The sequence below is a fragment of the Podarcis vaucheri genome (genome assembly GCF_965113315.1).
Source record: "Podarcis vaucheri genome assembly, chromosome: 10".
Taxonomy (NCBI): domain Eukaryota; kingdom Metazoa; phylum Chordata; class Lepidosauria; order Squamata; family Lacertidae; genus Podarcis; species Podarcis vaucheri.
The window spans coordinates 64,035,256-64,055,879 of NC_138748.1; the positions used below are offsets into that span (position 1 = coordinate 64,035,256).

Sequence of the window (20,624 nt, forward strand, 5' to 3'; positions counted from 1 at the left end):
CCCTGCTCCTGCCAACCTAGCAATTCAAAAGCACCTCAAAGTGCAAGTAGATAAATAGGTACCACTCCGGCGGGAAGGTAAATTTCCGTGCGCTGCTCTGGTTCGCCAGAAGCAGCTTAGTCATGCTGGCCACATGACCCGGAAGCTGTACGCTGCCTCCCTCGGCCAGTAAAGTGAGATGAGCGCCGCAACCCCAGAGTCGGCCACAACTGGACCTAATGGTCAGGGGTCCCTTTACCTTTAATGCAAGGAGAAACAAACAAAGGGGGTTTGTTTTATTTTCAGGCCTTGCTCGTGGCAGGAAGGTATCCAAAAATGAGACATACCAGGGCAGGGGGAAACTCTCTCAGAACTACGCAGGCAATCAGAGAACATGTTACCTCACCAAGGATAATACCGTTCTGGGCGGGTGCTACGAGGCACATCCACACACACTCTCTTGGTTGGTTGACTAAATAGAATTAACCCTTGGATTGCTAACTGAATGATCCCTGCTGCTGCATTTCCAACACTCTGCTTCTAGGCTGGCCACCCACCAGAAAAGGAATAACACACTAAGTAGACACTTAGCCTGCAGCAACGACGTCCTTCCCATCTGCCAAGCACATTTGGGGGAAACACTGTGCGTGTGAAGCTCTGAAGCTTGGTTCAAATACGTGGTCCCCATTCAAAAAGAAAGGAAGGAGAGAAACCACCCATAAGAGCACAAGGGCCCTGCTCCATCAAACCAAAGAGCCATCCAGTGCTGTGCTGCAAAACCAGTGGCCCTCCAGATGTCATTGGAGGGCCTCAGGTTACCCATCCATACAACCCTCTAGATCAGCAGTTTTCGGCCTGTGGGTCCCCAGATGTTGTTGGACTACAACTCCCATAATTCCTAGCCAGAATGACCAGTGGTCAGGGATGATGGGAGTTGTAGTCCAACAACATATGGGGACCCACAAGTTGAAAACCGCTGCTCTAGATGCTGTGTCTATTCTGCCCCAGCTTACCCCTTACTCCAGCTTATTCTTCACTTCCTTTGTTGTTCCCATCCCAGGCTGTCTTATAGCTCCATGGGTGGGGAACCTGAGATCTTCCAGAAGTTGCTGATTTCCAGCTCCCATCACCCCTGACCATTGGTCATGCTGGCTGGGGCAGACAAGAGTAGGAAATCAGAAACATCTGGAAGGCTGCGGGTCCCACCATCTGTGACTAGTATTTCCACGCGTTCCCATCTTGACTCTTCAAGGAAGCCAACAGTTGAGGTCCATGATTTCCAGATGCTGTTGTGTCCAGCAACCGACAGTCACAGATATGCTGTCTTTGAACATGGAGGTTCCATCGCGGCTCTTAGCCAGAGCCTGCACTATGCCTGAAGAAGCCACAGAGAAGAATGGAAGTATAAGCACACATTCGTTTTTGGGAAGGGGAAGAAGAAGAAGAAGAAGAAGAAGAAGAAGAAGAGGAGGAGGAGGAGGAGGAGGAAGCAGCCGCAGCCGCAGCAGCAAAAAATCCAGCGGATGCTGGAACTGCTGCAACACAAACCCTGGAGGGACCCGAAAGAGAGCAGGTGGCCAGGCGTGAGGCAGATGTTACTTGCGGATGGCCGGGAAAGGCTGACATTTGGGCTGGGTTGTCTCAAGAGGACGCAGAGAAGTATTTGGGAGTGGGAGAAAAACAAAGCTCCATTGTAAAGGGGAAAAATCATTTCAGGGTGAAAGTGCTGACTGTTCCGACTTCCCTCCATCCTAGTATGGAGGAGAAAAATGCCGTTTGCAGCAGATGTTTCCACTTGGATATGTCAGAGTTTCACCCAAGCTTTGGCCGCAACATGAGTGAGATTGTGCAAGCTCAAACCACAGAGCCCTTTCCAGACGAAGAAGCACAAATGGGCGAGTGTGTGCATGGATGCAACATCAGGCCACGTGATTGGAAGACAGGATGAAACATCTTGATTGGCTAGCTCAAGAAACTGCGCCAAGTGTCCCCAAATCAAACAGCTGAACCTGAGGATGTAGAGAGTGCAATTCTCAGGGCAGGATTCATGGCCCAGGACCTATGCTCTTTCGTGTATCATCAGGATTAGAAAAGATCTGCTGGATCAGAGTGAAAGTTTGTCAAGGCCAGCTCTGGGAAGCCCCCAAGCAGGGCATTAGCACAATAGCCCGCTTCTATCCTTGCTCGCCCCTGCCCTCAGCATATTCATATTCCACTTAGTCATTGCCCCAAAAAGAGGAAACACACCAACACACACAAAAGAGTAAAGATTCGCTTAAAATTTGCACGTGCTAATTTATATGTACAGTGGTACCTTGTTTTGTGACCGGGATCCATTCTGGAGCCACGGTCACTAGGCAAAAAGGACGCAGGGCAAAGCGCCATGTCTGCGCATGCGCGAAGCATGATTTAGCGCTTCTGCACATGCGCAAGCCGCAAACCCGGAAGTAACCCATTCTGGAACTTCTGGGTTTGCCATGGACATTCACCAGAATAGAAAATAGACGAGGCGGACATTTGCTAAGGTATTACTGTACAACTGTAATTTTTTTTTGAAAAATTACTATAAACGCAACACAGCTCTCTGTTGCAGGGAAGGCTGTGACAAGGTCTCTGCTCTGCTCACTGCTGATGTGTAACTTCAAGGCCATCTCTGCTCTCCTTTCTGATGGTTCTTATTTTTAAACTTGTTTCGGACAGCACTGACCTTCACACGGGGCTCCTTCAAATAAAGGGCAGTTCTTTGTGTGGAAGCGGGACACATGACCACCCTGATGAACCTGCTCCTGAACATGGAGGCTCTATTTAGTGATTAGGATTAATGCAATCTTTGCAAAAGAAAACCCAACAAGGTTGCAGATACCTTTCTAGCCCCAAATGACAGTGAACCGGGGATGTACAACAACAAAAAAGGAAAGGAAAGAAGAGATTTTGCAAGCCTGCTCTGCCTCATATTAAAGCCCTAAATGACCTCGGTTCAGTATATCTGAAGGAGCGTCTCCACCCCCATCGTTCTACCCGGACACTGAGGTCCAGTGCTGAGGGCCTTCTGGCGGTTCCCTCACTGCGAGAAGCCAAGTTACAGGGAACCAGGCAGAGGGCCTTCTCGGTAGTGGCGCCCTCCCTGTGGAATACCCTCCCGTCAGATGTCAAAGAGAAAAACAACTACCAGACTTTTAGAAGACATCTGAAGGCAGCCCTGTTTAGGGAAGCCTTTAATGTTTGATGTATTACGGTATTTTAATATTTTTGGGAAGCCGCCCAGAGTGGCTGGGGAAGCCCAGCCAGATGGGCAGGGTATAAATAATACATTACTATTATTATTATTATTATTATTATTATTATTATTATTATTATTATTATCATCATCATCATCATCATCATCATCATCATCATATTGGAACCAATAACCCTGCAGCTATTCCAGGAAAAGTGTGCCGCAGTTTTGAGATGGGTGTTTCACAAGCGTTCCTCCGTTTTGCTAAACATGACGACTCATAACGAGATGTTATCTAGTTCTAACAAAAGAGGCAGTTTAATGACCTTCCCCACCCAAACTGCATGCGTGCTTCTATCAAGGGAAACAACCTCTCCCCTCTTAAAGGCACAAACTCTTCTCAATGACTGGAAACCCTTTGGTTTCAAATTTGGGCACCTTCAGGGTTTCAACCTTCCCATCTTCTTCCCAAACAGTGTGTGGCTCAGTAGGCAAGAGCGCCAAACTCTCAATCACAGGGTTGTGTGTTCGAGTCCCATGTTGGGCAAAACATCCCTGCACTGCAGGCGGTTGGACTAGATGACCCTCGTGGTCCCCTCCAACTGGTTCTAAGGGGTGTGATGCGTCCAGATTATGAACGAAACTGTGTGCATTTCAGAACGCACAGCTTGAGAGTGCTAGAAAGCTGACAGAGAAACAAACAAACCAGAAATCCCCATCGCTGATAAAGCAACTCTCAGCAAAATCCGTCAGCTTGTTCTGAGAAGCTGCGCCCACAAGTAAGTCAGTTACAGCTGTAATTAAGTTACAGTAGCTAGATTAGCTCTTACGGTTGGGTGGTGGAGAAATTGTGCCAGCCTCATGCATTTGTGATCTTCTCATTTCTACTATCTTGCAAAAGTGACTTGCGTCCAGCTCTGGAGACTTAACAGAGTTGTGGCGTTGGGTATTTCTAACCCACCCACCTTGAGTTTCATAAGCTAGAAGTATAGGTGTGTTTCTGAGTTACTGTCAAAGAGGTGAGGGTGAGGCCGTCCTCCCTAAAGGGCCTTCTCAGTGGTGGCACCCAGCCTGTGGAACACCCTCCCATCAGATGTCAAGGAAATAAACAACTATCAAGACTTTTAGAAGACATCTGAAGGCAGCCCTGTTTAGGGAAGCTTTTAATGTCTGATGTGTAATATTTTTAATGTCTGATTGTGCTTTTAATATTCTGTTGGGAGCTGCCCAGAGTGGCTGGGGAAACCCAGCCAGATGGGTGGGGTATAAATAATAAATTATTATTATTATTATTACTACTACTAAAGAGCCAGAAGAAGCTGCACAAAGCTGCAGAAGAACTGTGAGTTCATCTGAGGCCACATTTGCACTGTGCACTTAGAGCACTATGCTGCCACTTTAAACAGTCGTGGCTTCCCCCAAGGAATTCTGGGAGCTGTAGTTTAAATGTGCTAAGACCCCTCTTCCCCTCATTGAGCTACAATTCCCAGAGTAGTTTCACAATCAATGCCACTTAACAGGGAACTCTGGGAATTGTAGCTCAGGGGAGGGAACAGGGAGTCACCTAGCAACTCTAAGTACCTTTAATAAACTACAGCTCCCAGAATTCTTTGGGGGAAGCCAATACTGTTTAAAGTTGGGCATCACAGTGCTTCAAATGTGTGGTGTGAATATGACCCAAGCTTGCGTGGACAGAGTGGACCTTCATCCTGAAGTTCTGAGTTTGGATCCTTGACTCCAGCAGACACCAAGGAGATTGGATGCAGAGCTGACAAAAGCCAATCTCAAGGGCACCTATTTTAAAGTAATGTAGCCGCTGCAAATACTGTGAGGCAGGAGTGGACAGAGTTCAGGCTTGCAGGATATGCTTTAGTTTTTGCTAGATCCACCAACTTTTGCAGCCAGGTGCAAAATTCATACATTTAGAATTAAACAGTTCTGAGACCAGGAAATTTGAGTACCAGAACTGAACGGTGCTTACAGACCTTCCTCACAAAAATCTACTCCTGGTTACTCAACACACCAACACACACACAGCTTTCTTCAGTTCAGAAGCATAATTTAGGGTGGCGGAGGCAGAAGGTTGTGTGAATTGTGCTGCTTCAATTGTTCAAGAACCGAGAGTCAGAAATCCTTGACTATCCACTGCAAATCTCCCAGAGATCCCAATCTACCCACTGAAGGCAAAGAGTTCTTTAACAACAACAACAGTTATTATTTAGAACACATTGTTGGCGTGTATTTTCCAGACAAACAACAAGACAGGTCCCTGCCCTAAGGAGCTTACAGGGAAGGAATCAGGAAGGAAGTGGAGAGAAAAAACAAAATGGCCACAGATCAATTTGGACCGGTGAGAAGGATCCCTTCCTGACTGAAAACATGGCACTCATCCAGATCCCAAGCAAAATCCTGAAATTTTCAGTCAAAAAATGCTATTTGGGGATGCAACACTACGATATACATAATCCCACCTGTGGTTTCTTCTCCCTCCTGTTGGCAGGGTCCAAGCAGGGGGGGGGGTCACTGTCTGTCCAGCAGTGATAGGACACAGCTCCCCAAAGCCCCAGCCAACAGGGCTGAAGATCAGAGAGGATGTGAATGATAGTCCAGAAACATCTGGAAGACTGTAGGTCCCCTCCTGCTCTGAATCTTATTTTTCCTGAAACAAGTGTTCTGAATACTTGGAAAACTTTCCTCACCCAAAGAGGACACGTTAAAAGACACACAGAGAGAAAAGTACAAGCCTCTAACAAACCACAAAGAGAGGCACTGTGGGGTTTTTTTTTGAAAAAGAAAGCAAAAGATGTCCAAGTAAGCTCTTCACCTGGGCTTTGTGTAGATAAAAACCCTCTTCTTTGTGGCTATTTCAAACTCTCCCTGCGGATTGTGTAAGGGCACAAGGCCTTTCCTGTTCAAGCGAACCCCTTGGTCTCCCTCGTACGCAGCCCCGTTCCCTCGCTGTCCTCATTCCCTAACAATAGCCAAGTTTTCAAAAGGAACATTTTTTAATTTTATTTCTGCAAAGCGCCACCTGCCCTCGATTCCCCCCAGAAAGGTCATCCAAGCATCTCAACATCCTTCAGGTCCTACGGTTTAACCTTCTTTCAGGACAAGGTAGAGGAAGAAAAAAACCATTTTAAAAAGAATACCTCAACATGGCTCCATGCAGATCTTCACCAGTTCCTGCTTCTCAACTGGTCGAGCAGTTTTTGCACCAGAGACCTCGAGCCTTCGCTCTGCAGCTTCCTTTGTGGTTTGGCAATATGCGAAGACATCCGTTCGCCAGCATAACTTCCCCCACCTCTCTCTCTCTCTCTCTCTCTCTCTCTCTCTCTCACACACACACACACACACACACACACACACACACACATATTTCTGCACCAAGCAAAGGCCTTGGTGTTTCAGCACTCTAGAAACACTTTTAAGAGCAGAGGGGAACTATCTCAAAGTTTATTAGAGAGACGCGCAGCAACATTTCAGTTAAAAATATATATCCCTTTGCTGCTCCAGAAGTGTTGGGTTGAGTTTATATCAACCACAATTAGATGAACACCATTTCTTATGGACGCGAAAGTCGATGGTCAATGCAAGATTTCTTCTGTTCACAGACCACCAAGTTAAGTTGTGAGTGGATGAACAGTGGAGTGAGTAGTTTGTCTGTCTCTCTGTGTGTTTTTCAGCTACAGTGGTGCCTCGCAAGACGAAAAGAATCCGTTCTGTGATTCTCTTCGTCTAGCGGTTTTTTCGTCTTGCGAAGCAAGCCCATTGACGGATTAGCGGATTAGCGCTATTAGTGGCTTTTAGCGGCTTATCTGCTGATCGGATCAGCTGATAAGCGGTTTAGCGACTTAGAAAAAGGGGGGGAGGAAAAAAAACCAGCAGGAACTCGCAAGACATTGTCGTCTTGCGAAGCAAGCCCATAGGAAATTCGTTTTGCGAAGCACCTCCAAAACGGAAAACTCTTTCGTCTCCGTCTTGCGAGGCATTCGTCTTGCGGGGCACCACTGTAACAGTATCAGAGAAACCCATGCTTAGGGTTGCCATATTTCAAAAAGTGAAAATCCAGACACAAAGGTTGTTGAGCAAGAAGTTTCTGAGCTATGTTTTTTAGGAAATTAACCAAAAAATAAAATAAATCGACACTTTCAACTTTGGGTTGCCCTACGCCTGAGTTTTCCAGGACATTTTTACTGATTTTCAGAAATTCTACCCAGACGCTATTTTCGATGGAAAATTTCCAGATATGTCCGGGAAATTCCTTACCCATGTTCAAGTCCCTACTCAGCCATGAAGTCCACACTCTCAAGCCTAACCTACTTCACAGATTTTCAGGGTTGAGAGACATGTTAGATTTGGTTCACATTTAAAGGTGAGCATACAAAATTTGCACTTTCTGGAGCAAAACACAAAGGGTTATGCAGTGATCCTTCAAAATCCACCCTTCTCTGAATTTTGCAATGCAGCTGTCCAGCCAAATACTGTGTACTTTTCTTTATGAAAACATATATCCCAATGCATGAATTAGTGAAACAAGCACACAAAAATTGCATTATATGAGGAATATACACTTTGCCCTACTGTGTGTATATTAGGGAGAAATTTGACTGTGTCTCAATTTGAAATTTCTGTAAACCAAATGTGTGGTGGATAATGTGCAGAAGTATGGTTTTCGTAAGTGAGAATCAGGAAGAGTGAGTTTGTGTGTGCTTAACCCTTTCCCTGCCTCTTGATTCTCATCTGAGAATCCCCTTTGGTCATCTTAAACCATTTTTTAAACCCCTACCCTCCAGTAGTTAAGAACCCAAGACTGAAAACAAGTCTGATCTGACATGGAAGCAGGGTTGGGGAGGGAACAGACTGGCCTTATGATTTTTTTTTACCAGGGAGAACTGAGAGGTTTGAAAAGGGTTAAGCTAGGAGTGGAAGTGAAATTCAGCTTGGTTCACATTTTCTGTTTCCAGAAAAATAAATAAGCAAGCCAAAACACAACCATCCTTCAAAATTTGCACTTCTCTGAATGTTGTGATGCAGTTCTCCAACAAAATAATGTTTACTAAAATGTGCTAAATATTGGAAACTGTGCCTAAAATGTATATATTAGAGAATGTAATATTTAAAAATGCATTATGGTAGAGAAAATTGCATACAAAAAAAAAATAGCTTAGGAGAAATGATCATGAATTTTCATCAAGACTTGAAAAAATGGGGGAAACTGATGGAGAAATGTGGGGAACTAAATAAGACTTTGGGGGGGAGTTTATTATTTTCTTTCCATTCTTAAGTTCAGTTTTCCATGTTTAGCCACCAATTTCTTTCTTTTCCTTCCTTCCTTCCTTCCTTCCTTCCTTCCTTCCTTCCTTCCTTCCTTCCTTCCTTCTTAAAAAAAGTTCTTATGAAAATTTGTTAGCACTTTCAAAAAACTAAAATTGACAGATCTCTCCATCCCTAATTACTGAACACACTGAAAAAGACCAAAAGCTCCTCGTCTCATATTTTGTTGCTATTCATTTATTTTCCCTTTCCTTCTTCAGGAATGTAAATAGTAGAAGCTGTACACTTCCTGCCTACAGATTCTTCTAAACAAGTGTCCCCTCTGCATTTACTCAGCAAACCCAGCAGTAGCTATGCACATTTGCTGATATAACATGCAGTTGCATCCCTTGGATCTGGGCTTTATTCCAGGGCAGATGGCATGGATATAATGAAGGCCTAAGTAGCACTGACACCATGCAGGTTGGTGGCAGAACCATCCACTTAATTTTGCTGGTGATAGGTGGGCACAGCAGCAGCAACAGCAACAATGCTACCTGAGCCAGGAAGCACTCCTGCCTTGCTCAGACCCCACCTGGGGGTATTGTGTCCAGTTCTGGGTGGGCACCACAATTTAAGAAGGATACTGACAAGCTGGAAGGTGTGCAGAGCAGGGCAACCAAGATGATCAAGGGTCTGGAAGCCATGCCTTATGAGGAACAGTTGAGGGAGCTGGCTACGCTTAGAAGAAGAAGAAGAATTTGGATTTGATATCCCGCTTTATCACTACCTGAAGGAGTCTCAAAGCAGCTAACATTCTCCTTTCCCTTCCTCCCCCACAACAAACACTCTGAGGTGAGTGGGGCTGAGAGACTTCAGAGAAGTGTGACTAGCCCAAGGTCACCCAGCAGCTGCATGTGGAGGAGCAGAGACACGAACCCGGTTCCCCAGATTATGAGTCCACTCCTCTTAACCACTACACCACGCTGGTTAGCCTGGAAAAGAAGAGACTGAGAGGAGATATGATAGCCATCTTCAAATATCCCAAGAGTTGTCACACGGAAGATGGAGCAAACTCGTTTTCTCCTGCTCTGGAGGGTAGGACTCGAACCTATGGCTTCAAGTTACAAGACAGGAGATTCTGACACAACATCAGGAATAAAAGCAATTTGACAGTGGAACGGTCTCCCTCGGGAGTTTGTGGACTCTCCTTCCTTGGTGGTTTATTAGCAGAAGTTGAAGGCCATCTGTCATGAATGCTTTAGCTGAGCTTCCTGCATTGCAGGGGGTTGGACTAGATGACTCATGGGGTCCCTTCCAACTTTACGGTTCTATGATTCTATGAATCATGCATATCATTGTATAAAAATGTGTGTGTGTTAATATTCTTATAAACTTATGCTGATGAAATATAGTACAGCACATACCTCGGGTCACAGCCGCTTCAGATTGCATTTTTTCGGGTTACGGACCGCCGAAACCCATAAGTACAGGAATGGGTTACTTCCAGGTTTTGGCGGTCGCGCATGCGCAGAAGCACTGAATCGCAACCAGCTTGTGCGCAACGCACCACTGTGGATTGTAAATGCTGCGGGTTGCGAACGTGCGTCCCGCACGGATCACATTCGCAACCCGAGCGTCCACTGTAATATATAAGTTGGGCGAGGCTGGCATACTCCCCCAATAATAATATATCTGTGCCCATGTAAGGCATCAGAGCTTCCGCTTGCACAGCATTACGTCTTTTATGCCACCACCTCACCTTTGACTCGATCTAGTCCCTTTCGCCACAGCTGACAGCAGAAAACCATAACCATCAAGGACCTAATTGCTCATCTCGCCGTCTACCTAAGTGCACCGTGCTAATGAAAGTTAAGCCTTCGAGGATTACAGGGAGAGCCAAAGTGACAAATTATTATGCCCATCTCATAAAAGAAATATTGCTGCAGAGAGAGGGAGAGAGAGAGAGAGAGAGAGAGAACGGAAAATGGTGTGCCGAAAGCCCCTCTTGGTAATGTGTAACATGCTCTAATTTTAGACGATTCCCCCAGTCACCAGAGAGTTTGTGGCATGTACAGCCAAGCCTGGCTCAATCAACTGACTCCCCCCCCCCCCTTTTCTCATCTCTATGGCTGTAGGTCATGTTATCTCATGAATGAACTGTTATGTAGGTCAGTCAGGAGCTGGCTCCTAATTGAATGTACGTTTCGGCATTGGCATTCATGCCCTAGATATCAACATTCTTGATAAAATGGGGAGAAAGAAGCAGTGTTCCTAAAAGGAGGGGGCTGGGGAAAGAACTGGGGGAGGGGGGCAGGCTGTGCTGCAGCGAAAGTAGAGGGGGGAGCTGGATTTATTGGGTCAATCTCAGAGTTGCTACATGTCCTGAAATTACTGGCATTGAGCGGGGTACTAACGCAGCATGCATTGGCCACGCATGCAAGTGAATCTAGAAACACAGGGCAGTGCCTTAAATGAACTCAGGCCAATACGCCATCTAGCTTGGTGTTCTTGACGCCAATTGGTAGAAACTGTCCAATGTTTCAGGCAGGGAATGTTCCAAGCCCCTAAACTGGAGATGCAAGGGATTGATCCTGGAAGCAAATTCTCTATGCCTCAACGGAGCTGACTCTCTAGTAATCAGGTTTAGTAAGCTTGATTGATGCTATCTTCTGTTTTCAATAAGAGTTTTAGGCAACGCTGTCAGAATGACAACACAGCCTGGGTCAGGAAAACACAAGCACAGAACATATACAATGCACGAATGCATAAAATATAAACACTGAAGTGTAGCGTACAACAGTTGTGCAAAAAAGAGAACAACTCAATTTACAACTCCTGCAAATTCAATAATCTATATAGCACCCAAGCTGCGCTTGATGGTTAGGGGAACCACAGGCCCAGGAGATGAAAGTTCCCCCCAATTCTCTTTCTGTCCCTTGGCCCGTTTCCCTGGCAACACCCCTCCTTGGCCCAGCTTCACTCCCCTAGTGCTTTTATCTGGCCAAAATACATCCTCCAAGCCGCTTCCTTGCCTGAATGGAACACAGACACGCATAAAACTGGCATCCATGTTTGCAAGAGATGTTCTCCAGTGCCTAAGTCAAACTCTAGGCACACAAATGCCTGCCTGCCTGCCATGTGTCAATTTATTGAACCAATGAACTGATCACCACCTAAGATTTATAGGGATGTGAACAAGCAAAGGTGAGATACAAGATCGAATAACTATTGACAGGTAGGGAAATGTGGTCATGCTTATTTGCATAAGATTTTAGCTCATTGCTTTCAACAGGAGTATAGCTACAGTTTCTGTAATCTTCTTATTTGTACCCAACAGAAGAGGGGAAACGTTATCTATCTGTCCACACACAAACACACACATACATCTGCCCAGTATATTTAGAAACTGGATAGACCATGTGAGCTCATTCCATGAAATTACTTCAAAGTCTGGGCCTGGAAGAGCAGCAGAGTGAAAGGCTGAGCTTCTGTCTCATTCTCTAGTTGCCTGAGTCACACTTGTATTTATATGATGTTACGGAGTCGAGCCTTTAGGGAGTGTTCCACATACAGTTTGCAAAACGCTTAACTAGCCATTTGTTGATTTAATGTCACAATCACAAGGCAGATGCGAAAGAGACAACTGCTTTTGCATTCAGTGCCAGCAGAAATGGGAGTTACAGTACAGAATGGTTCGGATGAAGCAAGCTTATGCAAGACAGGCCTATCGAAAGGATTTTCACCCACGGCTTTCCAAATAGACCCTCCAGTATCAGAGGCAGCCTACCTCTGATTTCTGGATGCCTACGCTCTCTTCTCCACTCTTGGAGTACTCAAGTCCTGCTTGCAAGCTTCTTGTAAGGTAAGGGTAAGGGGACCCCTGACCATTAGGTCCAGTCGTGACCGACTCTGGGGTTGCGGCGCTCATCTCACTTTATTGGCCGAGGGAGCCGGTGTACAGCTTCCGGGTCATGTGGCCAGCATGACTAAGCCGCTTCTGGCGAACCAGAGCAGCACACGGAAACGCCGTTTACCCTCCCACCGGAGCGGTACCTATTTATCTACTTGCACTCTGACGTGCTTTCGAACTGCTAGGTTGGCAGGAGCAGGGACGGAGCAACGGGAGCTCACCCCGTCACGGGAATTTGAACCGCCGACCTTCTGATCGGCAAGTCCTAGGCTCTGTGGTTTAACCCACAGCGCCACCCATGTCCCTAAGCTTCTTGTAGCCATCTGTTATTGTCTGGCTGGATGCAGAGGAGTGGGGTGGGAGGCACCAGCTGGGGAACCCGCCAAGGGACCCCTAGAGAAAGAAGGCTCAGAGCCCATAAGACGACTTGGCTGGTAGCCAGATTCTGCGCCCAGATTTGTAGGCACAGATCATCCTCTAGAAGAAAACAGCTTACTAGGGAAATGCTGAATTTGCCCTTTGGAGCGCCTCAGGGTCAATTTTTGTTATGGTAGCCCAAATCTCAGTTGTACATGTATATGTATATATCTCAATTTTAACTCATGAGCTATTGCTGCAATCTGCTCTGACTGTATATTTTATCTTTATGAATGCTGTTTTTATTGTGTTATGTTATGTGAGCTGGTCTTTGACCGTAATAAATTATCTATCTAAGGCTCAGAGCCAGGAGATTGGTGGTAGGATGACGATATGTGGTCAGAGGGAGAAGAGGGAGAGGACTGGATGGAGAAGGTATCAGAAGCTGAAGAGGCAACAGGGTTTAGTGAGCAGGAAGAGTCTGTGGCAGAGAGCAGCCCAGAACCAGAGGCAGAAGAGGAGGCTGGAGGGGAAGAGGACCAAGAGACAGCAATGAGTCAGGCTGCTCAGGAAGCCAGGCTGTCCCTCCCTCCTGCATCTCCTCTCTCTTCTGGTCTCCCAGAACCCAAAGAAGTATGAAGAGTGCCAAGCAAATACAGGCAAGACAAAGGAGCCTCAGCTTGCTTGGGAATGAACCAGGGGAAGGAGGAGATTTAAGAGAACTGTGGGAAGGCAGGGACCTTCAGCCCTCGCAACTGCCTTGTTGGGGCAGGAGTTCCTGCGCTCCATAGGCCTGGCATCCTAGCTGCTTGTTTCTTTGAATAAAGAGCTCAGTACACTGACACCGTGTGCGAGTCACTGCTGACCTGCCCCTGGCTCCTGCCCCTGATACCATCTGGTTGGCCACAGCGAGAAAAAGAGGCTCGACTATATGGGCCTTTGGCCTGACCCAGAAAGGCTCTACTTATGTTCCCAGTGTATGAACAGCAGAGGGAAAGTGGCGCTGGTTTTGTTACAGAGTGGTCCCCATGCATCCCCAGTCCCACTCTGCATATGTGCAGTTTTTCCAGTGTTTGGAAAACGAAGTGCCTGTATCTACATGTATAGTTTAGAAAAACACACTTGAGCCACATGATAGGTATACACCTAGGATTAAATTGGAGCTGTTTGACTGGAGCGAGTGTGCATGTGTGTGTGTGTGTGTGTGTGTGTGTGTGCACGTGATTGTGCTGTTGTCAAGATCTACTCCAGAGGGAAGCAAATGCATTGTGAATTAAATTACCTGCAATCCACAAGGAGGAAGCCCCATAACAACTGGCAGGTTTACTTTACAAGCTAAGATTTTCAGTTTCTTGAGGCAGTCAGATTTCATCTGCTAATGGATACACACACACACACAAACACACTCCCTTTGCTAGTCCTTTTCTACTGGCTGGCAGAGTGTATATGAAGCTCTAAGCTAACCTTAAATTAGTTAGGATAATAGACATTCAAAGAAGAAACTGGCACAGGAAGCTAAAATGTCTCTGGCTGTAGGAAACAGAGGTTCCTTGCATCAGATAAGAAGGAAGCCTGGGCTAACAGAGAGTTGACTCTTTAGGCAACCTTACAAGAAGAGGTGGTGGTCCAAGACCATAAACTCTGCAGTGGGAGGATCAAAAGAAAGACTGGATGTTTGTGCGGGGAGAGGGAAGAGACCAGAAGACCCCCGGAGAAGAGGTGAAGTGGCAGTAGCTACCAGCTGGAAGCTATCTTACAACAAGTCAGACTATTGGTCCACCTACTTCAGTACTGTCTACACTGACTGACAGCAGCTCTCTCGGGTTTCAGACAGGGGTCTCACCCAGTCCCACCTGGAGATGCTGGGGATTGAACCCAGGACATTTGCATGCAAAGCAGTTACCAAATCCTTCTTCATGTTTCCCCCCACAATTCCTCTCTGTGCTATGCTGTGTCATGATATGACATTGCGTAAAGCAGCTGTGAAGGTAGATGTGATACCTATGTCAGATGCTACTGAGATGGAGGTTGTTGTGGTCACTGGCACTGCTGGAGAACAGAAGCATTGGCCAAATAGGCAAAGAGTAGATGTGGCCACCTCATGAGAAGAGAAGACTGCCTGGAAAAGACCCTGATGTTGGGAAAGATGGAGGGCACAAGGAGAAGGGGACGACAGAGGACGAGATGGCTGGATACTGTTCTCGAAGCTACCAGCATGAGTATGACCAAACTGCGGGAGGCAGTGGAAGACAGGAGTGCCTGGCGTGCTCTGGTCCATAGGGTCACGAAGAGTCGGACATGACTAAATGACTAAACAACAACAACAAGAAGAAGTTGTGACCCTCCCTTTGTCCTAAAATCATGCAAAGTTCAACCGATAAGGAATCTTTCAGTAGCTCTAAGTTCTACCGGCACCTATTGATCATGCAAAGAAAAAAGTCATCTTTAGCTTGTTGAGGTCACACCTCTCATTTCATCTGACGGAGCTTTCAGCTGGGACAGTGAGGAACAACAACAACAACTTATTATTTATACCCTGCCCATCTGACTGAGTTTCCCCAGCAACTCTAGGAGGCTCCCAACAGAATCAAAAGCAGAATAAAACATCAAACATTAAAAACTTCCCTAAACAGGGCTCCCTTCAGATGCCTTCTAAAAGTCAGATAGTTGTTTATTTCCTTGACCTCTGATGGGAAGGTGTTCAACAGGGCGGGTGCCACTACCAAGAAGGCCCCCTGCCTTCTCAGAAGTAGTTAGAGAGCACTGCGTTCAGGCAAGCAAGTGACCTTCTTTTACAGACTTATTCGGAAAACTAATACCCCAGTCTGTTATGCTCTGAGCTTGTGCAGACCACACAGCATTTGTGTGTGTGCAAGATTTCTCCATTGCAAGCTGTTGCATAAGCTCACCCTCCCTCTCCCGCAAGCCTCCTGACTTTCACTCTGACACTTCCCGTTGCTCCGTGGAGGGGAAGTGAACATATGAAATCATACGTGGTGGTGGAGGGGAGGAAGATCTGCATGACCCTTGGCCAGTTGCAAGGGAATGGAACCTGCACAAAACCCCATTTTTAACCAGCAAAGTACAAAGGAGCTCCATGCCTTTCTTCCTCTCCCCACCTGCCCGTCGATTCCATCCCACCCACCTCAAATCACTTGGCAGGATTCGAGGAATTAAAACCACCAAAGAGAAAACATCTTGCCCGGGGGCAAGCTTTCCTATATAGACCTGCGTCCCTTTTTGCATTTTCATCTCCAAGACAGCCGTTATCTTGAAGTGTGCGGCACCATGCCTGTCGCTGCTGTGGCAGGAGCTTCCCTCTTTAAGTCAGCTCTGAGCCTGTTTTTCAAGGCTTTAAAAATCCACACCGCACAGGAAAAGGGGGGGGTGCGGGTGGCGGAGAAAGCAATCGCATGGGAAATTTGGTGTGTGTGTGTGTGACTCAATGCCCCTCCTACTTAAAAACCATGCAGCTTCAAAAGACTCCCTCGCTTAGCTGAAAGATTCACCGCTTCTGCCGGAAGCTGAGGCCGGCCGCTTTCCTCCTCTGGCGTGCATTCACAGCTCTCGTCTTATTCATTTTTTAAAAACGAACACTTTGCAGCATTATTGCTGCCTGAATCCTGGGAGGACCGAGGCATCTGCACTCGTTGCTTAATTAAGAATCTGTGCTCACGAGAGGAGGGCAAGCGGGCTTAATTCTCCGGCGCTGGCAAAGTGGGTTCAATCGCTAGACAGACCAGGGCGGTCAAGGCCCCAGAGAGGCCGTGGCACCCTGGAAGCCAAATTGCAATGACCTTAGAGAAAGAAAAACACACAAAGACAGGAGACCAGCCCAACCCAACCTAAGAGCAAAGCTGAGGCAACGTCATTGCACTCTGTGGATGTTCTGCGACTCGAAAAAGCTTTCAGAGGGGGGCTATTAACTTTCCAGGGAAATATATGTACAAAAATAGCCGTTATTGCCGAATAAATTACAGAGAAAGGGGGCCAATTTGCAGGAAACGGAACATTAATGTATTTTTAATGGCTGAGCTACGGGTACAGTGGCATTCAGTGTTTTAATTCAAGTACATTAGCAATGCTTGTATACATTAGGCACTAATGCTATAATGTCAAATGTTGTTGCAGAACTGAAATAAGGGGGTACATTCACGTAAGCGTTTATTTATTTATTTTTAAAGAGAAGCACAAGGAATCCCCTCGTGCCCAAACCATTTGGGACAATCTTCTGCTCTTATTCTCCTTCACATATCACCAAAAAGGCACAGAAGAAAGACATTGTAAGGATTTTGTTTAATATCAGTGTTCACCTATTATTATTATTAAAATGGACTTTTAAAATTTTCTCTTTCTCTACAAACAAAATCTTCCCAGCAGAAGGCAGCCCTATCCATACCACACTATCCAAAGTGACAAGGTAAAGGTAAAGGGACCCCTGACCATTAGGTCCAATCGTGGCTGACTCTGGGGTTACGGCACTCATCTTGCTATATTGGCCGAGGGAGCCGGCGTACAGCTTCAGGGTCCTGTGGCCAGCATGACTAAGCCGCTTCTGGTGAACCAGAGCAGCGCACGGAAACACCGTTTACCTTCCCGCCAGAGCGGTTCCTATTTATCTACTTGCACTTTGATGTGCTTTCAAACTGCTAGGTTGGCAGGAGCAGGGACCAAGCAACGGGAGCTCACCCCGTCACGGGGATTCGAACCACCGACCTTCTGATCGGCAAGTCCTAGGCTCTGTGGTTTAACCCACAGCGCCACCCGTGTCCCGTAAGTGCCAAGGTAACATCCACCAAATGTTGCAACAGCCAGTAGGCTCAAACATTAGCATGGGCAAATGAGACAGTGGTGGAAAAGCAGCAGGAGGAAAATCATTCTCCAAAGAACAGCTTTTGAACATGTGATTGCATTCTGCTTGCCAAAAACAGAAGACCCTTTCCAGCACAGGAAAACTGAAGCCAATCAAGATAACCAGTACTGGAACAGCCCTATTAAGAGATATTTTAACATACAGGACATTTGACGACTGATTTGCAAATCCACAAGTTATTCAAGGGCTACGAAGGTATTATTAGAAGCTGAATGAGGGCATAACAACAGGGCACAGTTTCAAGGACTTCAGATTCTTCAATGAGATGCAGGATTAAGCCTGATCTGAAAGTCCCGTTTCCCACCATGCAACAACAGCTCAGTGTCTTTTCGGCCTGGGATAAGCCAGCTTTTTACCAGGCCGCAAAACTTGCTTCCCTTCCTTATCCCTCCTCTCCCCGTTATAATGCTTACTGAAATAAAAGAGAAATATTACTGTAGGTAATAGCTTGGCTGCACTTCAGGGCACCCGTAAAGCAATGGTATCTGTCAGCCAGAGATTATGTTGAGAGTTAGAGTTGGAGGGCTGTGGAATCATTTGCAGAGTTCTTTGGAACATGGCATGTATCCATAACCCTACCCACTCAAATAAGACTTTTCCACATTTGACCCACAGGATTTCCACTCTTTGGGCCCAACGGACTTCACTAACCCCACACTTTGTCAGTGTGGTCAGAGAGCCAGTGTGGTGTAGTGGTTAAGAGCGGTAGTCACGTAATCTGGGGAACCGGGTTCGCTTCCCCGCTCCTCCACATGCAGCTGCTGGGTGACCTTGGGCTAGTCACACTTCTCTGAAGTCTCTCAGCCCCACTCACCTCACAGAGTGTTTGTTGTGGGGGAGGAAGGGAAAGGAGAATGTTAGCCGCTTTGAGACTCCTTAAAGGGAGTGAAAGGCGGGATATCAAATCCAAACTCTTCTTCTTCTTCTTCTACTTTTAGTTCGGTTGCTGCGTTGCAGTTCATAGGCATGCATATTGATGTTTTGTAACTAAACAGTACCAAAATCTAACGCTTATTCATAAGCATGCTTTCCAGATCACCTTGGCCTGGCTTGAAGACCTGGCTGCATCTTCCACCTTGTCTCTTTCCATTGAACCACAGAAACACTGCTTAAGACAGAAGGGTAAGCCGTGTGCCTTGGTGCGTGTTGTTTTGGGTGCAAAGGAGGTTTCCGCCAATCCTCCCTCCCTCTGTACTCCCCACTTCACTTCTGCTCCTCCCTGCTTGCTAACCCTCTCAGTCTTGCTCCTTGACTGCTCCAGAAAACAAGCAAACAAAGACAAAAGTACAACAACAGTGTTGCCCATTTCCTCTGCCATCTTGGGTGGCCCTCCAGAGCAGATTTTTTTGGGGTTGCAGAAGTAACCAGACCCTCCAAGTGCTCCTATTTTTCAGGGGCAGTCCCAGATTTACAGAAGCTGTCTCGGTTTCTGATTTGATCCTGGAATGTCCCGCTTTTCCTTAGGACATCCCTATTTTCACCAGAGAAATGTTGGAGGGTATGGGAAACCCAGCTAGATGGGTGGGGTATAAATAATAAGTTGTTGTGGTGGTGGTGGTGGTGGTGGTAGGACGTTCCTATTTTCAGGAAATGTTGGAGGGTATAGAGCAGCCTTTCTCAACCTGTGAGTCCCCAGATGTTGTTGAACTACAACTCCCATCACCCCTAGCTAGCAAGGCCAGAGCTCAGGGATGATGGGAGTTGTAGTCCAACAACATCTGGGGACCCACAGGTTGAGAACCGCTGGTATAGAGTTATCTGACCCCGCGCCATCGAAAGGCAGCCCTGTATAGGGATTTTTTTTTCAAATCTTTAATGTTTTATTATGTTTTTATACATGTTGGAAGCAGCCCAGAGTGGCTGCGGCAACCCAGACAGATGGGTGGGGTATTACTATTACAGTGGTACCTCGGGTTACATACGCTTCAGGTTACAGACTCTGCTAACCCAGAAATAGTACCTTGGGTTAAGAACTTTGCTTCCGGGTGAGAACAGAAATTGCGCAGCAGCGGAGTGGCAGCAGCGGGAGGCCCCATTAGCTAAAGTGGTACCTCAGGTTAAGAACAATTTCAGGTTAAGAACGGACCTCCGGAACGAATTAAGTACGTAACCAGAGGTACCACTGTATTATTAAATAGGATATCCCTATTCAATAATGTTGGAGGGTTTGGCAAACCAATAACTGAGTACACAACAGCACAAGCGTCTTTTCTCCTAGCTCCTGGATCATTCCTGAAAACCCTACTGCTATTTACTCCCTTCACCTTCCTATTTACCTCCCTAAGAATTGGTTCACAGCTACAACACCTGTACTATGCAAGTGCCAAAGCTTTTTCCTCTGTTGTAGCTCCTTTAACAGAGTGGCACCCTCAGCCAGGCCACTTCCTTCCTCTACGTCTCTGTGAAGCCACCTAGGGCTTTTATTAGCATGTGACTGCTCTCGACAGGTGCCATTTCCTAAGCTCCGTGGGGCAGGTTCAGCTGTAACCAGCTTAAGGTAAAGGTAAAGGTACCCCTGCCCGTACGGGCCAGTCGTGTCCGACTCTGGGGTTGCGCGCCCATCTCGCTTAAGAGGCCGGGGGCCAGCGCTGTCCGAAGACACTTCCAGGTCACGTGGCCAGCGTGACAAGCTGCATCTGGCGAGCCAGCGCAGCACACAGAAACGGCGTTTACCTTCCCGCTAGTAAGCGGTCCCTATTTATCTACTTGCACCCGGGGGTGCTTTCGAACTGCTAGGTTGGCAGGCGCTGGGACCAAGCAACGGGAGCGCACCCCGCCGCGGGGATTTGAACCGCCGACCTGACGATCGGCAAGTCCTAGGCGCTGAGGTTTTACCCACAGCGCCACCCGCGTAACCAGCTTAAATCCTCCTTAAAGATCTGTCTGAGTGTCCGCGGGTGCGGGGGGAGTGGGGTGTTTGGAGAATAAAAATGACAAGATCAGTTCACAGCCTCTTGAAGCTGAAAGTGGAGGCCTGCTGCTTGCTCCTTTTCAACCTCACTGATCAGTTTACCTCAATTTACTGCCTCAAA

At 46.8% G+C, this 20,624-nt stretch overlaps 1 protein-coding gene across 29 annotated transcripts in view; it reads right to left on the bottom strand.

Annotated features, from left to right (window-relative positions):
- Positions 1–20,624, bottom strand: part of CELF2 (CUGBP Elav-like family member 2) — a 543,470-nt gene that overhangs the window by 262,256 nt on the left and 260,590 nt on the right. Inside the window, exon 1 of one of the 29 annotated variants that reach the window (XM_082238977.1) lies at positions 6,346–6,504. The exons of the other annotated variants lie outside the window; for them this stretch is intronic. Coding sequence (XP_082095103.1) covers positions 6,346–6,353 — 8 coding nt within the window. The 5' untranslated portion in view covers positions 6,354–6,504. Of the gene's footprint in view, positions 1–6,345; positions 6,505–20,624 lie in introns of those variants that run through there. 29 annotated transcript variants of the gene reach the window in all.